We start from the raw sequence: 21,178 nt of genomic DNA on the forward strand, positions 1-21,178 counted from the left end.
CTATCGTTGTACTCAGCGGGTGTTGCATTCCTTCTGTCCAAAAGACGTGAAATAAAAAAGCACCCTTCCACACAAAAAAAGTGTCTCACACGGCTCCGGGGGGTGAACAAAGGCCTTTATTTTTGGGTGAACTAACCCTTTAATGATTCACAGGTTATATTTGTATCATTGTAGCTTATTTAGTGTCATATCAGATTAAAGCAGTGATTAATAATTTTTATATATTAATCATCCTAATCACAACTAAAAATCAGCACTGCTCAGCAGTTCATTAAATCTAAAGATATTACAATCCACTTATGACTTGTAATTGTAATTACGCCAATTGAAAGTGAGTCAGTCAGTACTGATTACTGCCTTATTTGCCGTAATTATGACTCTAAAACTACTAAATCATTTCAGATGTAATTGATTTTAATGGCACTAGAAAGATTTTGTCATCTAATGCATGGTACAAAAGCTAATTACAAGTAAACGATGAGTAAAATGAAGTAAAAATTCATTCAAAATATTATTTTGCATTCCAAATGTATGTGACGTCGTGTACAAGTTCTCCATATTTGTTATTGCATTCACTATTAATCCAATAAGATTATGAATTAATTGTGCAATGAGTGGCCTGGATACCTATAGGCCAAAGGAGCTTATCCTTATAAAGCATAGTCAGCACTTTAGAAAAGATCTTTAAAGTTCATGGACTGACGAAACAGACCCTGTGTGGCCTGCTGTACTATGTGTTTGCACTTGAAGACAACTGAGCATCTTTGACCAGTAACATTTCAGTATGTCAGCATGCAGGTGTGTGTAATGCATCAAAGCATTGTGAACACTGTATGACAGACACTACTCCACTGCATATATAAAGAGATTATTACAGTGAAATCATAAGTCTGCTGCTTTGCATTGATATTCTGTAATATCACATAATCTTTGAGGTTATACAGCCTATATCTCATTGCAGAACTATCAACACTGTGACCTTATAGGCTACTAATAGCAGGATCAAATTATACAGTAGATTCTTTCTGTCATTTTGGAGACAGTACACTGTTACACTGTAACCTGAGTTATAAAGGCAACATATCACGTTAAAATATTTTTGTGATCCATTTGGTCTGGGTCACCCATACCTGAAAAAAAGGCCATTGGACTTCCACAACCCCATTATTACTGTTTAAAAAAAAAGTTCCAAAAGAACATTTTCTCAGAAATGAATGAACCTTTAAGTGATAATGTACCACAGATGTTAAAAGTTATTTGTGGAACCATTGAAGCCAATAAAAAAATTTTTTAAAGCCATTTAAATTTTAGTTTTTATGTGGTCCAAAGTGGTACGTGTCCAGACAAAATGCATCACCCTCATGAACTAGGCCAGACTTCTCTAGATCCTATTTTTGAAAAACTATTAATAGTAAGAGCAGAGGGCAAAGGGGATTATGACTCAGATTGTCTGAATGATTCACAGGATTGAGTGAGTGATCAAGAGCAGGATACGGTCAGGGTTTTCAACATTTCAGATGCAGGGACCCCCTTCCCATTCAGCCAAACAAGGGACCCCAGTACAAAAATGCTAGATAGTATATCATTAATGTACTACATTAAGAAATACATTTAAAAAATATAGAGAATAGTTGTATAATTAAAAAATATATATTTATACAGAAAATTCAGAAAGTGTTAATAAGTTTCACAAATAGTTACAAAGAAATGGCAAGTAACACATTGAATTCAATGTGAAATTTTGAAGTAAAAAGACTGAAATAGTATTTTCTTGTGTAAGTTTCACAAATAGTTACAAAGAAATGGCAAGTAACACATTGAATTAAATGTGAAATTTTGAAGTAAAAAGACTGAAATAGTATTTTCTTGTAAAATGTGCTCTAATAATTTTTGTTTTATTTACAACTTTGAAAAACAGATTTTACACCTGGGGGAAGGTGTCCATGATGATTTTTTTTCTCGGTTTCTCAAAGGTAAAGTGCTATGTTATAGTGTATAGAAGTAAATACTATCCAAATGTATTTTCACTGATCCATGTTTGAGTGATTTTTTGTTTTCAGTAATAAAATAGAAGATTTTTTGTGGAATTTGTGGCCTTCAACTTGGCCTTCAAAAGATTATTTTAAATTTAACAGGTAAAAATAATCAGGTCATGGTTAATGTTCTGACATGAGACCCTCAGGGAGCCCTTGAACCTGAATTGAGGAATGGAACGCTCTGTGTACTAAATGATGAATTATTGCAAAGCTCTTGATCTTGTTTCAAGCTAATTGATTCAGACATGGATTGATATGAATAATCCCTTGCAGTCATGTGATCCAAAACAGTCCTTGTACTGAATCCCAAGCCAGTAGAGCACCTTTGCTGAAGGGTTGAGGTTAGTTTTACACTTTGGTACGAACTGAAAATTTTAACTTGAGTTTTTTTTCTACTTTTTTTAAAGGGATACATGTTTGTCTCGTAAATCAGACATTTTTGGTGTTGTATCATCGGTTTGTGGAGCTTAAAGGTTTATTGGGATGTCTGGATCAGGGAGAATGTCAGGACAGTGAAGCTGCCAGATGTGATAATGGACATTTTTTGTTGAGAAGCAGAGCTTGTGATCTTTATTGTCATCATTCGCAATGGGTCAGCGACTCAGTGACGATTCGGACGATAAAGAGATTGATGTTGCTGAACTGCAGGAGTGGTATAAAAAGTTTGTGGTTGAATGTCCGAGCGGAACCCTCTTCATGCATGAGTTCAAGAGCTTCTTTGGTGTAACTGGAAACCCAGAAGCGGCCGCTTATATAGAAAACATGTTTCGTGCTTTTGATAAAATCTTTACCTTCCTTTCAATATTTTTTATTCATAGGACAACACTATTGATTTTCTGGAATACGTTGCAGCCTTGAATCTAGTGCTGCGAGGAAAGTTGGAGCACAAACTGAAATGGACTTTTAAAATGTATGACAAAGATGGGAGCGGCTGCATCGACAAAACAGAGCTCAAGGAGATTGTGGAGGTAATCATTTCTCATGTCCTTCCCATTGTCAACACAGTCAGACGGACTTATACATCGACTGGGATTATAATACTTCAGTGGTTTACTAGATTACTAAAGAAAAAAAAGGATGAAAAACATAATTCTGTGTGCTCTGGTACTGAGATTACAATTTCATAACTTGTTTCGTAACTTTCACCTTGACATTGAAACTTACTAGTGAGATGTTTACAGGGGATTAATCCATATGACCTCTCTGACAGCAAACATTTGTGTGCAGAGATGCTGTTATACTTTGTAATACCACTATAAAGAAGACGTTAAGAAAGAAATGAACACCTTTACTTTACTTTTACAGTCAATCTACCGACTAAAGAAAGCCTGCCATGGTGAACTTGATGAAGAGTGTAACCTACTGACCCCAGATCAGGTGGTGGACCGAATATTTGAGCTAGTGGATGAGAATGGAGATGGTAAAACTTACTATGATTCATTATTTTTCTACAATTATTAAATGGTTAAGCCAAACTTTAGTCTTTGCCTTTATTATAATTAATATAGCCTGCGTTTATTTAAGTTCACTGATGTTAATAATTAATCAAACTGTAGAAAAATTCTAGCTTTCTGCTCAAAGGCTTTCTTGAAAAAGCAGCTGATGCTGGGTTTCTTTGCTGTGTCCTCAGGGGAGTTGTCTCTGGATGAGTTCATTGACGGGGCACGACGTGACAAGTGGGTCATGAAGATGCTGCAAATGGACGTGAACCCCGGGGACTGGATCAATGAACAGAGACGCCGCAGCGACAACTTCTGAACTCCATATTCACCAAAACAACCCTTAACATAAGCCTACCCCTTAACCAACCAATACAGAGCATGCATAGTTTCTCAAGTACAGTCTTAAAGGGGTCATATGATGTTGCTAAAAAGAACATTATTTTGTGTATTTGGTGTAATGAAATGTGTTTATGCAGTTTAAAGTTAAAAAAACACATTATTTTCCACATACTGTACATTATTGTTTCTCCTCTATGCCCCGCCTTTTTGAAACGCGTCGATTTTTACAAAGCTCATAGGTCTGAAAAGCGAGGTGTGCTCTGACTGGCCAGCTATCCAGTGCGTTGTGATTGGCCGAATACCTCAAGCATGTGACGGAAATGTTACGCCCAGCTCAATGAACTAACGCCATTCAGCCGTGTAACACACACACACAGGCATGCTGTGCCAGGACCCGGGAGAGAGTGGGGACATTTTTAGCCCGCTGAAACTTCCACACACATCCATCCCCACGCACTGCGAGGGATATGGTTACAGATGTGTGCCGCAGTGAGAGCTGTGATTCGGCACGACTGACGTCAGTACACAGGTCGTATTCGCTGAGAGAGAACATTTAACGCTGATGCCAACACACACACTACAGGCTCTTGATGAATTCAATGCCAGACTTTTGAAGTGAGAACTGCTTACTTAAAGGGATAGTTCTCCCAAAAATGCTAATTGTCATCATTTACACACCATCATGTCATTCCAAACTCATAAGACTTTAGTTAATCTTCGAAATTAAGGTATTTTTAATGAAACCTGGGAAAGTCTAGTTAATCAAAATGTAAAAGATCCAAAAAGGTTATAAATAGGGATGAACTGATATATCGGCCAATAATCAGCAATATGTATCGGTTGATAAAAGCAATTAACTGCGAAATAAAGTTATTTCAATGAAACCTAAGAAAGTCCAGGTAAACCAAATGTAAAAGATCCAAAAAGGTTATAAATAGGGATGCACCGATATATGAGCCAATAATCGGTATTGGTCAATAAAAGCTCAGTTTTAAAATTAAGTTCACTATCGGTCATCGGCTAAGTGTTTAAAAAAGCTGATGATCAGGGCCAATTATATCCTGTCAATCTAAAGGGGTGGAAAAATAAGTCTGAATGCAACTTATGTGTGAAGAAAATGCCCCTTGTGTAAATTTATAGCTGTTGAAGTTAATGCAATGATAACGCAAACTCTTAAAAAAAATAGCTCAGTTAATGCAGGTTCTATTTGACCGTATGAATCACCCGTAGTCCAAGCCAAGGTTGCCAGGTCCGTGGTTCTTCCCTTCACCAAACATTATTTATAACGTGCCTCCCATGCAATAATCACAAAGAGCTTTGTGCTATTGTTATACTGATAAGAAACAAAGTCTCAGTTCTAAAATAATGTTAATTTTATCCCAAATTCATATAATATATGCCATTTTGATGCTCTTAAGGACTTTTCACACTGAACGCGAAAATTCGGCGCGATGACGCTTTTGAATCGAAACAATAGATCCCTATGGGGCTATTCACACCAGGCGCGATTTTTTTTTCGTCTTGTGTGTCGATTTTTTCCCCGTCGCTCCGCGATGAAACGGGCTGTCCAATCAGATTTGAGCTTAGATCACGTGCGTGGAGCAGCTGCTGTTGCACAAAAAGGCAAAGAGGGGTGGCGCTGTTTCGAAAACCAGTGTATACAAACACCGAAGAAGAGTATTCCGTTCTGAGCGATTCCGAGAGAGAAGAGAGTGGATGCCGAGTTCTTGTTATCTTTGGTATCCGAGAACAGATTTATTCTCACATGTTCTTAATATAATTTCTATTAATTCTCCACTGAATTATGTGATCTTAGTCGTGGTTCGTTCGAGTGAATTTAAGCCATCAGCACTTTTTTTAATGTAGTGGTGTAACTCCCATTTCTTTTTTGACAAACAGAATTTATTCTATCTACATGTAAATATTCATGTTTTCTTTATTGTTTCTTTCATTCTTGTTGTTGGGATTTGTGAAAGGCTCACTTTCATGACTGACTGGATTTCTGACTTTCTATCATTATTATTCTGCAGATGAGGTGCATCTGAGTTTACTGTATGTAGCATATTACTCAATTTATAAACAACCGATCAATTTCAAATTGGCATGTCTCATGTTTGTAAATACATGAATATTGTAAAGAATGAAGTCTTCGGAAGGTCACAATTGTAAAAGTATTTGCATTTGTAAATTTCTCAAAAATAAAAACTCATCAATTATAAATTTCATGTACTATTAATGAATTTATATATATATATTTTCATTTATTACAAGGTCACGCTTGTGTTTGGAAAAAATTGTAAGTGTGGTTTTGTTTTGGCAGTTGTATTAAATGTAATTAATAATAATAGGAATACGTTTATGATTACTTTTATTTTGTTTATCATAATTATTACTGAGCAGGGTAACAAAACCCCAAAATATCTCCATAGCAGAATATTACGATATTGTTTCGGACTATTTTATTCAAGCCGTCTTATGATTAAATTAACATCATCATAATGTTATATCATTTGCTAATAATTATTAGTCTCAGGATGTCAGCAGTTGTCACTATTTATTAATTATTATACAATTGTCACTTTTTTAAATCAATGGTGCTACAGAAACATAATATCTTATTATAAATATTTTAATCAACTATTTTAAATATGAATATTTAATTAATTAAAATGTTCATGCTATGTTAAAGACTCTGATGTTACAAACTGTATTATTATTATGATCATCATAATTTTTTCCAAATAGTAGCAATTGTAGAATAACCATTAAATGCTGATGTGAGACTGTTTAAAATAATAAACAAACAAATGCATACGTTATAGAAGCTTGTTTGGCGTGTAAATATATATATATTTAATATTATTTAAATGTAACCTTTCATTCCCTTTTATCAGCGTTTAACTGCCTTCAATGTCTCTCAGTGGATTTATAAAGTTTGCTCCCTGACGCTAGATGGCACTGAAGCCTATCATTAGCATGAATTGGAACCTGCACTCAAAGCAAAAGAGAAACCTCGTGTTGTTAGTTTTTTTTCCCTGCTTCTTTATTTACAATGAGTGAGTAGAACTATATCAACGTTTAAAGGGAAGTAAAACACACATCAGGTTCATTGTTGTGGTAAGTTTTCAGTCCAGCAGCTCTAGCCAGAACTCGACGTATCTAACCAGTGGCTGTTGGTAAAGAACTTAAACGTAAAGTTAAACACACCTTAGTTTTTCTCCATTTAACTTAATTAATTCGTAATTTACTTAAACATTATCATTATAGATTATACAGGGGGAATGTAGCTAGTTGTCAAATTGGAACGTTGTCACCATACTTCTGTATATATATGATTTTAAATAAAGAGCACAGCTGAATCATGAAGGTAGATTTTAACAGGCTTGGCAGGTTTCAGGACAGTATTTCTTTGTAAATTTTGTGTTGTCACGGGGTTGGTTATATTGTAATATTGACCAAAACTTTTTTTTGTTTGTTTGGGTTTTTTTGCTGTTTTTTTGCGTTTGACTGTTATCCTGTAACACATTTACAGATAATTTGTGGAAGATGACTGTTACATTTTGCATATTAGGCTATTTATATATTTCAATATTCGTGTATTCTTCTCGAGTCAGAATAAATTTAAAATCGTGACTACCCCATATTGTGTGACAACATGTCCCATCGTGTGTGTTAAATGACCTGTATATTTCTCCTGGACAGTAACACTGGAAATGTTCAATAGCTTTTTGTAGTCAAGATAAAAATGTGTCCATACAGAAAATAATTCCAGTCAAGTCCCTGCTCAAATCTCAAAGGAATCTGAAGAACAAAATCGTGTGGATGAAGGTATGGCAAAAGTAAGTATGTCTTCATTTGAGTAACATTACTTTGAAAAAACATGCTCTTTTACTTTTCGAATGTGTGTAAAGATTGACCAAAGACTTCCCTAGCAAAAAAATTCAAAAAGCTATTCAGCCTGATTAAATAATAATAATAAAAAAATGTAAGTAGAGTGTTGGTTGTTGGCATTGTCTTGTTTTGATTGGGTTTGTGTTCTTGCTCATTTATTGCAGCTCGCGTGCAGATCAGGATGGCGGCTGCTGCACAAGAGAGGAGATTTGTTCACCTGTCCTCCCACCGATGCCCTGGCGCACTGCATCAGTGAAGACTGCCGCATGGGAGCAGGGATCGCTGTGCAATTCAAGAAGACATTTGGTGGAGTAGATGAGCTTCTGGCACAGAGCCAAAGACTTCCCTAGCAAAAAAAATTCAAAAAGCTATTCAGCCTGATTAAATAATAATAATAAAAAAAATGTAAGTAGAGTGTTGGTTGTTGGCATTGTCTTGTTTTGATTGGGTTTGTGTTCTTGCTCATTTATTGCAGCTCGCGTGCAGATCAGGATGGCGGCTGCTGCACAAGAGAGGAGATTTGTTCACCTGTCCTCCCACCGATGCCCTGGCGCACTGCATCAGTGAAGACTGCCGCATGGGAGCAGGGATCGCTGTGCAATTCAAGAAGACATTTGGTGGAGTAGATGAGCTTCTGGCACAGAGTGAGTGAGAATTATCATAACAGAGAAGTGACACTCAAATTACACCCAACTGATTCTCAGTTCTCTTTGTTGTCTTCTGTTTTGTGCAGAGAAGCAACCTGGGCAGTGTGCTGCCCTTAGAATATCTGACCGTTTTGTGTACTACCTGGTAAGATGGCCTGTAGTGTTTAGTTCACATCTGTTGTATGTTTTACTAAATAAATTCAGATAAAAGTAGAGTTGTCCTGGCTTACAGCTTTCTTGTTAAGAAAAACTTACCTTTTCCACTTTTTTCCTGAACCAGGTCACAAAGAAAAAGTACAACCAAAAACCCACCTATGACAATCTCAGAAAGGGCCTCGTGTCTATGAGGGAACACTGCTTGGCCAATGGCGTTAACAGTATATCCATGCCTCGGTAAACTGACATTGTGTTTAATTTAAATGCAGATACTGATTTTAGATTTGCTTGTTTTGAATATGATTCTAGCTAAATGGCTTGAAAATGACAATAAGAATAATTTTGCAGTTGTCAAAACTCAAATATAGCTTGATAATTGCATTTTTAAATACTTGGAAAGAATTAGGGTAACTTTACTTTTGAATTGATTTGATCATTCTGCTGAATAGACTGCAATAACTGATGTCATTTTCTCTGGCAAGGATTGGCTGTGGTCTGGATAAACTGAAATGGGAAAATGTGTCTTCCATTATCACAGAAGTCTTCCAGGACACAAAAATCTCCATCACTGTGTACACAATCTAGACCACAGCAGGTCTGAAGCTCACATTATTTCTTAGCCGTTCTTGAAGAATGGTTGTAGGGTGGCCTTTTTTCCAATGGAATTTCACAGTGTACTGTATGGTGTGTAGGGTGTTCAGTAGTCTTGTTCTGGGAAACATAAGCTCCTAGGACTGTTCCAGTTATATACACTAAGAATATGTAGGGGTTCGATTCCATTGTTCTTCCACCCTCCTGTTGCATCTCTAAATTGTATGGATGTTCTTTTCACCACTAGAGGGTCATTGGATTGTTTGATAAATTATGCTTTACAGTTCATATTTTTCCAGTAATTATCACTATATTAAATGTACCTCTAATATTAATGCACTATAAATGTCCCATAAATAATAATTCCACTATTATTCTGATATCCTTATTTTCCAATTTTTTTCTTCAGTACATTGGTTCTCAGCTGTGTTCCTGGAGACGTTTAAAAGCTGTGTCTCATTTCCAAAGCAGCACCCTCCAAAGGTTGCATTAGTCAGCCTCATACGTCACAGAACCTCTCTCATTTCAGAAAAGCAACCATTATAAAATTCACTGTTAGTCCTCACGAGGCATAATTAGTCATTTCTGTCTTTAGAATATAATGGTCGACAGATAAGGCCGACAAATGCGACCTCTGGAGGGTGCAGCCTTTGAAATGAGACACAGCGAAAATGTGCAGTTTAGGGGGGACTCCAGGAACACAGTTTTGATCCACTGCATAAGTGCATATAAATATCATCGAAAAGTGTCACACCGTCATACTGCTGTCTTTAAGTTGTGCTAATTGTGCAATTGTGCTAATTGACTCGTGTTTATTGTTTTACATACAGGGAGACTGTTCACTATGCCAAAATTCATTTAATTTCAAAATAATTAAAAATAAAATAATAAAAAAAAAAAAACATTATTATACAAATTAGAATATTTAAACATAATGCTTAGAGGCTAGAGCGAAGCAAACTATATTTTATTTAGCAAAAGAATTTGCTTAGTTAACTGGAATTTAATGCTTGAATTTTGCACCCAGATGTTTAGCTTCTACATTTTTTTTTTAAATGATACTTAGTAAAATAGAAGTATTACCTATAAATTTTTTTGTGGTTTGAATTCATTATGTAAGTTTAAAATCAATAAAGTCAACAAAGTGATTTTGCAGGACGAATAGTGTTGAGAAAACAATGCTGTTGTAATTACAGGGACATTGTAATAATTAGCTTTTAAGTACTAAATTTGCTTAAAGGCGGTGCCCAGGCTGTTTTTAACAGTCTTAATCAGAGGCCAGCTGCGGCTCCTTACCCTACTTTAAAATATCACACAACCTCTCATCATAATAATCATAGTTATCTTGACAGTCCTCCCAGGGTGTAAAGTTATCTTCCTCGTTCTCAACGAACGTAGACCAAACATACGCAAAATCCACAGGCCTCATCATGCGTATTTTACACCCCGCCCCAACTAGCTCCTGAAGTCCGGCCTGTATCTCTGCTTCCTCCCACTGGAAGAGACGGGAGCAGTGGATATTAAGGCGCATTGTCTTGCGTGCTCGCAAGATCTCTACGAGCTTAGCAGCGCAGGCTGCGCATGGGCTCGAGGACATGTACCAGGTCACTGTGTAGTGGAGTGACTTGTCATAATAGGCCAGCACCTGTTGAAAGAAGGCCTCTTCAGCATGTGAACCCGAATGCTCATCTTCTAGGTAACCGCGAAGGCCTTCTGTGTCTGCAGCACCTCCTTGAATGTCTACCTGGTAGCACAGGAAGGTCTTGTTGCGCCCGGAGGAATATTCCACATTTTTAAATTGGAACTTAAAGAAGTTCGGGTTCATTCTGTCTCTGTGGGAAGAAGGAGGAAATTTGGAAATAAGACTATTTTCACAACCTATTGTGAGAAAGTGTGGCTTAGATTAAAGTAAAAGCTGGAATACACTACATGACTTCATTACTGAAAATTAGAACAGATTTTAAAATACTAGTCGTCAAAGTTGTGTGGTGTATTCCAGCTTCAAAACAACTGAATGCATTAACATTGGACAAGAAGTGCTTCTGTTTGAGTGGGCACTAATAGGCAGTGACTCAAAAGGACTTAATGCTCTTGTATTGATCACTTTGTTGAAATAAATTCTTATAAAATCTCGGGTGAGTTTCTCTAGAGTATTATTTTGTTTGAAAGAAGAACCCATTGAATGGTAAAATGAATGACTTAAAGTACGGGCTTAAAGTAAATGGCCACCTGAACACCACACCCATATGTGCTGGTTGAACAATTTCAAAACCAGATATTAATAGGGAATTAGTCTGCTCTAACAGCTTCCACATTTCTGGGAGTGTTGTCTGCTAGAATTTGAATCATGGTTGGGTAAGGGTTAGGGTTAGAGATTTGCTCCTATTTAAACAAGACCAATTCATCCCAATGGTGTTTCAGGTCTGGGTTTGTGCAGGTCAATCAAACCTTATGGACCTTACTTAGTGATGTACCCAGTTGAAAGTCAATGAGCTCTTTGGTTCAGATTTTATGCAACTGTTACTGTGGGTGTAGCTGAAATAGTCAAACTGGTCAATTAGAAGGTGGTGCCTACATACTTTTGGTCATGAAGTGCCTGCAACTTCATGGTTTCGGGATACTACACCATGGCAGAGACAAGAAAATTTATAAAGACATAAATAGTATACTGAGTAGCCTACAGAAAAGTCCCAACTTCCTAAAAGCACTGGGGTTCAAAGCAATGACCTGGATTGTTCAAATTTATAATGTTCCTACCCAACATGTTGGAATTTCAGATGTAACTTTTGTCAAAGTTGGTCCGACCAACCCAAACACTCAAAGTCAAAGTCAAACAAGTGGCAAAGTCATCTTAAATTAGGTTGTGGTGTCATGCAATATGCCATGCTGTTTTGCATTTTGAAGAGACACTGTCAGAAATAAATTAGCAAAAAATTTACCTTTAAGGATACAGCAGCTTGTCAGTACCCTCAAAGGGACAGATTTGTGCCTCTACCCCTAAAAGGTGCCTATTAATTTCTTTTGGTAATATGTACCCTTAAGTTACAATTATGAACTGTTTAAGGGGAAAATAAGACACAAAGTTGTCACTTTAAGGCTGTTGAGCCAGTGACAAACTGTTGTATCCCTATAGATACTTTTTTTTCCTGAGAGTGTGCCACTGTTCTTACTGAGTGATAGAAATATTACTGTGGATCCAGTTTGTGATGAGAGATAATGAAAGATGTCTGACATACCCTATAATGATCTCGAATGGAGGCAGCTCCATTGGCTCCAGCTCAAACTCCTCATCTTTGACAGGGCCTTTGGCACCTTCTGCTACTTCCCCATTTCCTTGAGGTGTATCCTCATTTTTTTGCTGATTTTCTGGGGTCTTCTCTGGCTTCTTTGTCACCTTTTCACTTTTATCTTTGTTCTTTTCTTTCTCCTTTTCAGGTTTACTCTCTACTTTCTCCACTTTCTTTTCTTTCTTCTTTATCAGGCCGCCTTTACTGGGGATCTTACTGTCCTTTCTGTCCGCCATGACTTAGCTGTGCGATGAAATGAGTCTGCTAGCTGTGAGCATGTGAAGGGTGCTGTTGATTTAGTTTGTGAGTCAGAGAGATGACAGCCTGAATATGTTCCTAAGTCTGAGAGTTAAAGATGAAGATAAAGATAACTCACTGTGACAAACAGGAGCTGCTCAGAGAGGGAGAGAGACTGAAGGGCAGCTGCTCTCTTGTTTCCATGCTAAAAAAAGGCCAAAATATAATGGGGGGTGGAATTTTATACGTTCATTGTTTAAACACGTCACCGCCCCATTTTTTTCAACTGGTGCATCAAGTAGCCGTTTTCCTCTTGCTCAATTTCAAATGTGTAATGAGCACTGACACTTAATGGCATATAACCCAGATTTATCAGGTATTTCCCTCCCCTTTTTGATCAGGATATTATTGCTGTTCACACACCAACAACAGGCAGTTTATTAATAACTGTAGTTTGGCAGAGAGTTGAGAATGACTCAGTCTCTTCACATAGTGAATGCCATAGTTCAGTTTAGGCCTTTACTACCCTCAGATCAAGGTGGTCTAAAGGTCAACATGGCACTGGCCAGTCCCTGAAGAATTGAATTTTTGCACTCCCTGACCCATGAGCAAACTGTGTTGTTACCGTTTACAGACACTTAAAGGTGGGGTAAGTGATTTCTTGTAGCCAATGTTGACATTTTAAATCACCAAAACAAACACGCCCCTATCTCTCCAGCGCTGGAAAGCTGATCCGATATTTACACGGGTCCTACTACGTGCTTTATTGCTTTAAGCCTTCTTTTGTTCCTCTTTTGTTTTTTATCCGCCATCTATATCTTTCTGTCGCTCGGCTCGCTAATGTCCGTCCTGTGCACTGAACTCTCTCCTCCATATCATGAGTAGACACGCCCCTTTCTGCTGATTGGCTACAAGTTTTTGCTAGTCGGCCCGAATCAGTACCCCACCTTTAAGATGTTGTGATGGCGGAACTGATCACTCTGAAGAAGATAACAATCGCAGATGTGAAAAGCGGTGTATTTTAAGGTTAGATTTCTGTACAGAGTGCTGATGCCCCCACTCTACCCATTCGAGTCATTAGTACGGTGTTACTAATTCCCTGCCAGATTTTTTTTTTACACATTCTTGAATCTCTGCCAGCTGGGAAACCAGGGAAGGTCCAAAGGTTTTGGCAATGTTCAGGATACTAGCTTACTGGGTGGTATATACTGTGTATTGCCTACTATTTATAAAAATAGTATGTGAAATAGAAGGTGTTATTCCATCATAAAAAAAAATCTGTATTTATTGTCTCATCAAGTAGGCATGTTGAGTTACCATATTTTGGCTGATATTCTGGTTAATCCATCACAATAGAAATTTAAGGAAAATATACTGGTAATATATAAAATAATTTATCATTTATACTGCACAAATAATAAGAGTAGTAGCAGTCCCATATCTGACAATCTGAGCTGTTTGATCGTTTATTATATTGTCTCAAAATGTAACTGTGTTGAAACTGTATTATCTATATATCTATCCATCTATCTATCTATCTAAAGTTGGATAATATATCCAACTTTATCTGCATACAATGCAGTACACTCATGTAAAGTTAATGAGGAAATTAAATTGCAGTAAGAGCCACTGCTATTGCTGTTTCAATATGGTTGGGCCATTCCTGCATGCATGTTGAAAATGAAATGTCAAATGGACTTTTCCATTTAAAATTTGGCAGACGTTGCAAATTACGTGTGCAGAAATAGAAAATGCAATTGCCAGTACAATGTTACCCAGAATATGATACTGTAGCCCCACTGAGACTGAGTGGGAAACTGAAATCAGGATTCACATCCCACATACACACACTCACGAATGTTCATTATATCTGCACTGCAGCAGTGCTGCCCCGCGTTACACATAAATCTGTTTGAAATTGAGTTTATTGATTGAATGTCCTTTTGCTATTTTCTTCTCCACATGATCAGAATACAAGCACGCATAAACTCTGTTGTGATGCACAAGTGTGCTGTAAATGTAAATGCACACACTGACATCAGTGATTGTGCTATAAAGACCTTGAAATTGCTTAACCTTTGGCATATTATTGTTTGACCCAGCAGTTATGACAGGACAAAATGTCAGGTTTGATAACAAACACTTTTACTTAAATGGAAATGTCTTTTTCACAACAAAAGGTCCTTAATGCACAACAACTCTTCTTAATATCCCACAGGCTTGATTGCTCTCGGTTCAGCCCTGCAAGCGAGAGACTGCAGTCCACCATCAGCGTTCTCCGATTCCCCATAGGCCTGAAATGTAATTATTTTCAATTACAGAACCTGCCTGCAGCTTTCTACCCTGTGGGTTTTGTACACAAAGAACCCACACAAAAAGCCTGTCAGCCACACAGTAACTCTATTTGACCAGTTCTTTCCTTAGATTAATATAAAGCTAACTATTATACACCAAATGTTTAATAACAACGTTCAATTTAGCTGGAAATGTACTATTCTTTTTCTTAAAGGTGTTCTGAGAAAGCATTTGGCTACAAGAATAGTGTGTTTTCTGGGGTTCTATGTCATGCGGATAGTGAAGGAGAATTATTATGCAAATACTTAACAATTAATCAAGTATAAGTACAGTGTGCACTGCACTTGCATGATCCTGTTGCGTTTTACAAAGAAAATCCAAAGAAAAAGCTCTCTTTGCAGTTAGGACCAAAGTATCCTATAGTTAGCCTTCAAGTAAATCAGAGTGTCCAGGTTTTTTGGCAGAAGTCGGCATTGCTCTGGTCTGAGCATCTTGCTAACCAGGTTAAATATCTGGTCCACTGATGTGGTTGTTGCTGGCACGGTAAAAACTTTTTTGGCTACTTGTGAGAGTAGGGGGAAATCGATGGACTTGCGTTTCCAGTATTGTAGTGGATCCTCATCTGTGGGTTCTTCGTGGAGATATGTGGACAGTTCCTGCTCCACAGTCTTGGCCTGGGCGGTCGGCCTCTGCTTAATGAAAGAGAACAGCTTGCAGCGTTTGGACGGTGACGGCTGGGCCTCTGAGTGATGTTCTGGTGGACTCAAAGGCCGAGTATGCTTTCGAACCTCTTCCAGCAGCACCTGTTTGTGCCAGTCGCTGTCACTGCTCCAGGACAGCTTGAACTGTGGGTCCAGGGTGGTGGCTGTTACATAAAGAGGGTCCTCAAGAATGCCTGCCAGTCTGCGGTCCAGAGCTTGAGACAATCCCATCACGATCCCAGAGCACTGGTGAGTTACGACCTCAGCCAGATGCTTGCGCAGACCTAGCACACAGGGCAGGGCTAGGCTGATGGACACGTGCTTGTCTCCTTGGACCATGTCTGAGGCCTCCTCAAAAGGCTCCAACACCTCAACCAGCTCCCGTAGCTCTGCTTTTTCTAAGTTACCGAGGACTAGGTCATTTCTATCTACAATGTCTTCAAGAAAATCCATTGACTCTACCATTTGCCGTAATATTTTTAACTGAGCGTTCCACTTGTCTGTGGATGAGGGTCTTTGCCAATTTGTTGAGGTGCTGGAGCCGAACACTTGGACAAGTTTTTCAGGAGCCACTGTAGCAATTATGTAGTTATACAGGTGGGCTCCTTTGTTTAGGGGAACCGATATTTGAGGGGAAGCGCAAACTCCTTCCTTAACACACTGAGCTAGTAATCGAGCAAAGCAGTCTATCCTACTTCGACCAAGACACTGATCTAAAGACTTGTTGTTCTCGTTGCTACTAATGGCTTCTTTGGCTTCCCCTGCACTGGACTCTTCATCGCTACCATCTTCCTCATCTTCTTCACCATTTCCAATGAGACTGAACCCAGGAAGACGAAAAGCCGATCTGTTTTCACAGGGCGACAAGTCTGCAACGACTCTGAACACTTTGCCAGACATACCATGGGACTCGGAGATCTCATCAAACTCGCTGAGCATTTGCTGAGTGTTGCTGTGGTCTGGAAGAGATAAGCATGCCAAAAGAGCGGATCTGATGTGCCAGTCTGCGTTAATGAAATAGCAAGTCACTCCAAGAAACCCAGCACCACTGTTATAACCCACAGAGCTGCTTCTCCACAGGTCAAGGGTCACACTGCAGGACTCGGCTCCTTTTAAAGCCTGTTTGGCAGCTAGTTGCACTTGGGAGACATAGGCTGGCAAGAGCTGCTGTTGTATATAATGGCATGGTACTGGTATGTAACGGGGCTCCAGGAGCTGAAGAAGCTCACGAAAACCCTCATATTCCACTATCTGTGCCGGCTGCAGGTCTCGGATGATCATCTTGGCGATGGCTTCTGAAATTAGGGACTGGCGAGGGTCACCGTAGTCAAACTTGTTCATTCCAGCACCACTTTGAGAGATCACTCGACCACTTGGAGGGCCAGTACACGTCTGCATTGCCTCCCTTTTCACATCTTTCTTCCTCACAAACTCATCATACATGGCCTGATGTTTGCGCTGTGAATGTGACAATTATATACAGGTGAATTACATATAGAACCCAATACACATAATCATGTAAACATATATCTAAACACACACAAAGAGCAGAATATTAAAGGTTCTTGCACTTTCTGGATATTGAACTTCTGTGATATTTCCAGTCATTTGTGTATCATAAACTGACTTTATATTAGTCTTCAAATTTCCATGACCCTGAGGGCATGCATTGATGGTTTAAACCTCTCACATTTGTCATGTTATTAGATAAGAAACAGCTACATAAAAAAAAAAAAAGAACCCTTACTTTTAAATGTGTAACAAAGTTGGAAGTCACTGTCCGTTTAGCCTGAATCCTTGTGCCACAAGCTTTGCAGTTTGATTCAATTTTGCCATTTTCTCCCTCACAGACGATATTGAAGTAATCCAGAATGGAGACCCTAGATTTTGACGCCATCAGTGATCTTCAAATCTTCCACGATATGAGCAACAATACAGTAAAATGAACACACTTTCAAACGAGAACAATGCGATATCCTCTTTTGTTTTTACCAAATATTAGTCTAGCTTTTGGGATTCAATGTTAATAGCCTCGTCTCAGCATAGAGATAACAGGATAGTAATCTGACCGAGAAGAGCGTGTTCACCTGGTCTGACATTGATCGCATCGTCCCGTCATTGTGAAAACATCTTCTCGGTTACACGTCTCGGTAAAACCATAAAAACAAATCTGTGTGAGCGCGCAAACGATATGATGCCCGGTGTCAGATCCGACCGTAAACATCGCTATCCGCTAGCAGCTCTTTTCTGATGAACACCAGGAAGTAGATGGCGAATGGGGAATATATTTATTTATTTATTTACCATTCCGCATCTGAATATTTGGATTTTATTCGTGAGGCGCTTACAGCTTGATACAAGGCTAATGAAGTAACCACAACAAAGAACAGGAAATGTGTGTATTTCTTGTGTTGGAGGTTAATTTAATGCAGTGATTAAATGTTATTTTATAGCTCAAAAAGACAAGAGGCGAGGACGCGCCTGATACTTAGTCTACTGCTCGTGCACGTTTACCACTTGTATTATGTTTTTTGAGGTTTCAGCGCGGATTCTTGACGTAAAGAAAAGTTAGGTAGATACTAAATTGACAAGAATTATATTTAAAATGTTGACTTAAGTATTGCTTGAATTCAAGAAACCATCTTCCAGGTAAGTGTATGTAGCATGGCATTGTTTAAAAAACCAACCCGATCTCATGAAAGTGCGTATAGATAGTACGCCAAATAAAAACGAAAAGTCGTCGTATTGATACGCAAAAATGGGCGTGTATATGCTACGCGATGGGTAGGTTTAGGGTTGTGGGGTAGATGCGTATCATATGCACGCCAAAGTCCATTTTTGCGTATCAATACCACGAGTTTTCGTTTTTATTTGGCGTACTATTTATACGCATTTTCATGAACACACATAATGAGCTTCCCATCTTTAACAAATTGTTCAATTTAAAATGGAAAAGAACATGCATTTGGCTATGCATTTTAATTATCTGACAGATATGATGTAGCCACTTAGAAACGGTTAGAACAATGCTTTTTTTAATAGCCGTCTTATTTACTAATATATATTATAAACATAGATTTCAATGAAATTCAGACTGTTATTGAATTTTACCTGAACCAACACTAAAATGACTTGATCTGAACAATGACACTGTTGTCTTTTAGAGCTGCTTCACAGAAGAATATGAACTGTCTCCTTAGTTGAGTTTCCTATGCTATTTGTCCTGTCTATCCTGTGAAGCTGCTTTGACACAATCTGTATTGTAAAAAGCACTGTACAAATAAAGGTGACTTGACACATGAAATATCTGATAACTAATGATTGCAGGGGTATTTACATTTAAAAGGACAAAATTATGTTCAACCACATAGAGCAGATTCTCAAAAACTACTGTACTGAAAATGAATCGAATATATGTTACAGTACTTTTATACATTTAGGATTATCCTGAATTCAGCTGTGCATTACTGCTCAAAAAAGATAATACAGTTACTCAAAGATATTTTTATTAGGAAAACAACATTGTTAATATAATAAGAGTGTTTTCAGTGATCTCTTGACGTCACAAACATCTGATATTATTCAACACGGTAAAATTGAGCTAAGGACCATGGGTCCATTTGGTTTATACAAAATTTCAATAAATAAAGATTATAGATGAAAGTGAATAAGGTCACAGTTATTCCTTTTTTATTTCTGGTTGAGTCTTCTCTGTCTTTTCTTGCTTCTCCTTCATCTGTGCCTGCATCTCTTTTCTTGTAGCAAGTATTGCACTTTGTAGAAATGCAATTTCTGCTGAGAGAGTGATGACTGGGGGAAAGAAAATGTGTTTAAAAAAATTATTAATCGTTCAATAAACCCAAAATACAAGCAACAAGATTGAAAAAAAAGAATAATAAAAAATAAATGATGCCAAATATAGGCCACACAGCAGATGTGCAGCAAAGCACATCACATCGGTATTCTAGAGAGGATGAAATTAAATATAGCATAAGCAAACAATTTATATAAAAGACAAAATAGCTCACCCTCCTTAAAAGCAGACTGAGCTTTCAGCTGTGCATTACTGCTCAAAAAAGATAATACAGTTAATCAAAGATATTTTTATAAGGAAAACAACATTGTTAATATAATAAAGAGTGTTTTCAGTGATCTCTTGACGTCACAAACATCTGATATTATTCAACACGGTAAAATTGAGCTAAGGACCATGGGTCCATTTGGTTTATACAAAATTTCAATAAATAAAGATTATAGATGAAAGTGAATAAGGTCACAGTTATTCCTTTTTTATTTCTGGTTGAGTCTTCTCTGTCTTTTCTTGCTTCTCCTTCATCTGTGCCTGCATCTCTTTTCTTGTAGCAAGTATTGCACTTTGTAGAAATGCAATTTCTGCTGAGAGAGTGATGACTGGGGGAAAGAAAATGTGTTTAAAAAAATTATTAATCGTTCAATAAACCCAAAATACAAGCAACAAGATTGAAAAAAAAGAATAATAAAAAATAAATGATGCCAAATATAGGCCACACAGCAGATGTGCAGCAAAGCACATCACATCGGTATTCTAGAGAGGATGAAATTAAATATAGCATAAGCAAACAATTTATATAAAAGACAAAATAGCTCACCCTCCTTAAAAGCAGACTGAGCTTGTTTCAGATTTTGTGGCACAAGGATTCCAAACCACTTCAAAGGATCCCTGTGCTCTGGTGTGGATAATTCTGCCTTTGTTTTTACTTGAGGGTCTGTCTCCTGTTCCTCGTCTTTAACCCCCTTTTGTTTGGTATTTATACGCCTTCTAAGACCTGAAATTTTCAATAATGTTGTCATGAACAGAAAATCATACGATTTGTTTAGGCTCCTACGTGTATAATATTAGATAAGCAACACTGTGGAAAGACATACCTGTCTCTTTCGCGCCAATGTCTTCTATTGTGGTGTTTTTCAGTTCTTCTGTTTTATTCTCTTTCCTCTCACATTTGAACTCAGCTGTTCCACCTTCCAACACACTGTTATTAAGGCAAGCACACGGATCTGTGTAAATGACTGAGTCTTATGCACAAGCAAATGTTATTTAATTGCATGTAATGATACGGACCTGGTTTCAACATAAACAAGCGGCTCCATCTCGCTAGCGTACTGCAGAGCAGAGACTTGCTTATTTCCCATTGAATAACGTGCTTTGGCAATTGAAAACCATCCCTGTGTTAAAAGAATTAATAGAATTATATTCAGAATAGAAATGAAAATGTATTCGTGTACAAAACGTATTTATGAAGAAGCTGGATTCTATTCCCAGTATTAATATGTGCTCAGTCTAATCAAATGTAATTGCACGTTTTACCTTCTCTATAAGGGAATTAAGTTTATGTCGTTTCTCCTCCAAAGCCTCGAGCTGGTCCATGAAAAGCAGCAACTGCTCGTCCAAACGAAGCTGTTGATCAACACGCATTTCTGTCGTTTTATCTGGCTAAACAGAACTGAACAATAATAAACAGCCGAAAATAAATGACTTGATGAAGAATGAAAAGATATGTATTCCTGCTGAACGCTATC

General features: G+C 37.8%; 4 protein-coding genes, 1 long non-coding RNA gene and 1 pseudogene across 5 annotated transcripts; 3 read left to right on the top strand and 3 right to left on the bottom strand.

Moving 5' to 3' along the window:
• Positions 1-2,602: 2,602 nt before the first annotated feature.
• On the top strand, positions 2,603-3,887 carry LOC107737625 (guanylyl cyclase-activating protein 2-like; annotated as a pseudogene).
• A 2,888-nt stretch (positions 3,888-6,775) lies between these two features.
• LOC107737627 (uncharacterized) lies at positions 6,776-8,036 on the top strand. Its single transcript, XR_001639812.1, has 3 exons — positions 6,776-6,934; positions 7,577-7,656; positions 7,873-8,036. It is a non-coding gene; the product is annotated as an uncharacterized LOC107737627 (long non-coding RNA).
• Positions 8,037-8,206: 170 nt separating this feature from the next.
• On the top strand, positions 8,207-9,945 carry LOC107737626 (O-acetyl-ADP-ribose deacetylase 1-like). Its single transcript, XM_016549194.1, has 4 exons — positions 8,207-8,352; positions 8,442-8,500; positions 8,636-8,748; positions 8,994-9,945. The coding sequence occupies exons 1-4, from the start codon at positions 8,286-8,288 to the stop codon at positions 9,094-9,096; spliced, it is 342 nt and encodes a 113-aa protein (XP_016404680.1). The 5' UTR covers positions 8,207-8,285; the 3' UTR covers positions 9,097-9,945.
• On the bottom strand, positions 9,393-13,314 carry LOC107737624 (C->U-editing enzyme APOBEC-2-like). Its single transcript, XM_016549193.1, has 3 exons — positions 12,766-13,314; positions 12,339-12,677; positions 9,393-10,934 (listed from the first exon to the last, which is right to left on the bottom strand). The coding sequence occupies exons 2-3, from the start codon at positions 12,623-12,625 to the stop codon at positions 10,400-10,402; spliced, it is 822 nt and encodes a 273-aa protein (XP_016404679.1). The 5' UTR covers positions 12,626-12,677; positions 12,766-13,314; the 3' UTR covers positions 9,393-10,399.
• A 1,021-nt stretch (positions 13,315-14,335) lies between these two features.
• LOC107737623 (zinc finger BED domain-containing protein 4) lies at positions 14,336-17,867 on the bottom strand. Its single transcript, XM_016549192.1, has 3 exons — positions 17,695-17,867; positions 17,370-17,557; positions 14,336-17,080 (listed from the first exon to the last, which is right to left on the bottom strand). Exons 2-3 carry the CDS (start codon positions 17,517-17,519, stop codon positions 15,323-15,325), a joined length of 1,908 nt encoding a protein of 635 aa, XP_016404678.1. The 5' UTR covers positions 17,520-17,557; positions 17,695-17,867; the 3' UTR covers positions 14,336-15,322.
• Positions 17,868-19,794: 1,927 nt separating this feature from the next.
• Positions 19,795-21,172, bottom strand: vma22 (vacuolar ATPase assembly factor VMA22). The gene is made up of 5 exons (XM_016549310.1): positions 20,967-21,172; positions 20,721-20,824; positions 20,528-20,631; positions 20,251-20,427; positions 19,795-20,032 (listed from the first exon to the last, which is right to left on the bottom strand). Exons 1-5 carry the CDS (start codon positions 21,072-21,074, stop codon positions 19,902-19,904), a joined length of 624 nt encoding a protein of 207 aa, XP_016404796.1. The 5' UTR covers positions 21,075-21,172; the 3' UTR covers positions 19,795-19,901.
• Between the last annotated feature and the right edge of the window lie 6 nt (positions 21,173-21,178).

Source organism: Sinocyclocheilus rhinocerous, unplaced genomic scaffold (assembly GCF_001515625.1).
Source record: "Sinocyclocheilus rhinocerous isolate Xijiao unplaced genomic scaffold, SAMN03320098_v1.1 scaffold72, whole genome shotgun sequence".
Taxonomy (NCBI): domain Eukaryota; kingdom Metazoa; phylum Chordata; class Actinopteri; order Cypriniformes; family Cyprinidae; genus Sinocyclocheilus; species Sinocyclocheilus rhinocerous.

Coding starts and splice junctions, on each gene's coding strand:
- LOC107737626 (XM_016549194.1), top strand. CDS start 8,286: ATGGGAGCAGGGATCGCTGTGCAATTCAAGAAGACATTTGGTGGAGTA. Junction 8,353..8,441: donor AGATGAGCTTCTGGCACAGA/GTGAGTGAGAAT, acceptor TGTTTTGTGCAG/AGAAGCAACCTGGGCAGTGT. Junction 8,501..8,635: donor ACCGTTTTGTGTACTACCTG/GTAAGATGGCCT, acceptor TTCCTGAACCAG/GTCACAAAGAAAAAGTACAA.
- LOC107737624 (XM_016549193.1), bottom strand. CDS start 12,625: ATGGCGGACAGAAAGGACAGTAAGATCCCCAGTAAAGGCGGCCTGATA. Junction 10,935..12,338: donor CCATTCGAGATCATTATAGG/GTATGTCAGACA, acceptor TTCTTCCCACAG/AGACAGAATGAACCCGAACT.
- LOC107737623 (XM_016549192.1), bottom strand. CDS start 17,519: ATGGCGTCAAAATCTAGGGTCTCCATTCTGGATTACTTCAATATCGTC. Junction 17,081..17,369: donor ACTTTGTTACACATTTAAAA/GTAAGGGTTCTT, acceptor TCACATTCACAG/CGCAAACATCAGGCCATGTA.
- vma22 (XM_016549310.1), bottom strand. CDS start 21,074: ATGCGTGTTGATCAACAGCTTCGTTTGGACGAGCAGTTGCTGCTTTTC. Junction 20,825..20,966: donor TTAATTCCCTTATAGAGAAG/GTAAAACGTGCA, acceptor CTTTTAACACAG/GGATGGTTTTCAATTGCCAA. Junction 20,632..20,720: donor CTTGTTTATGTTGAAACCAG/GTCCGTATCATT, acceptor CCTTAATAACAG/TGTGTTGGAAGGTGGAACAG.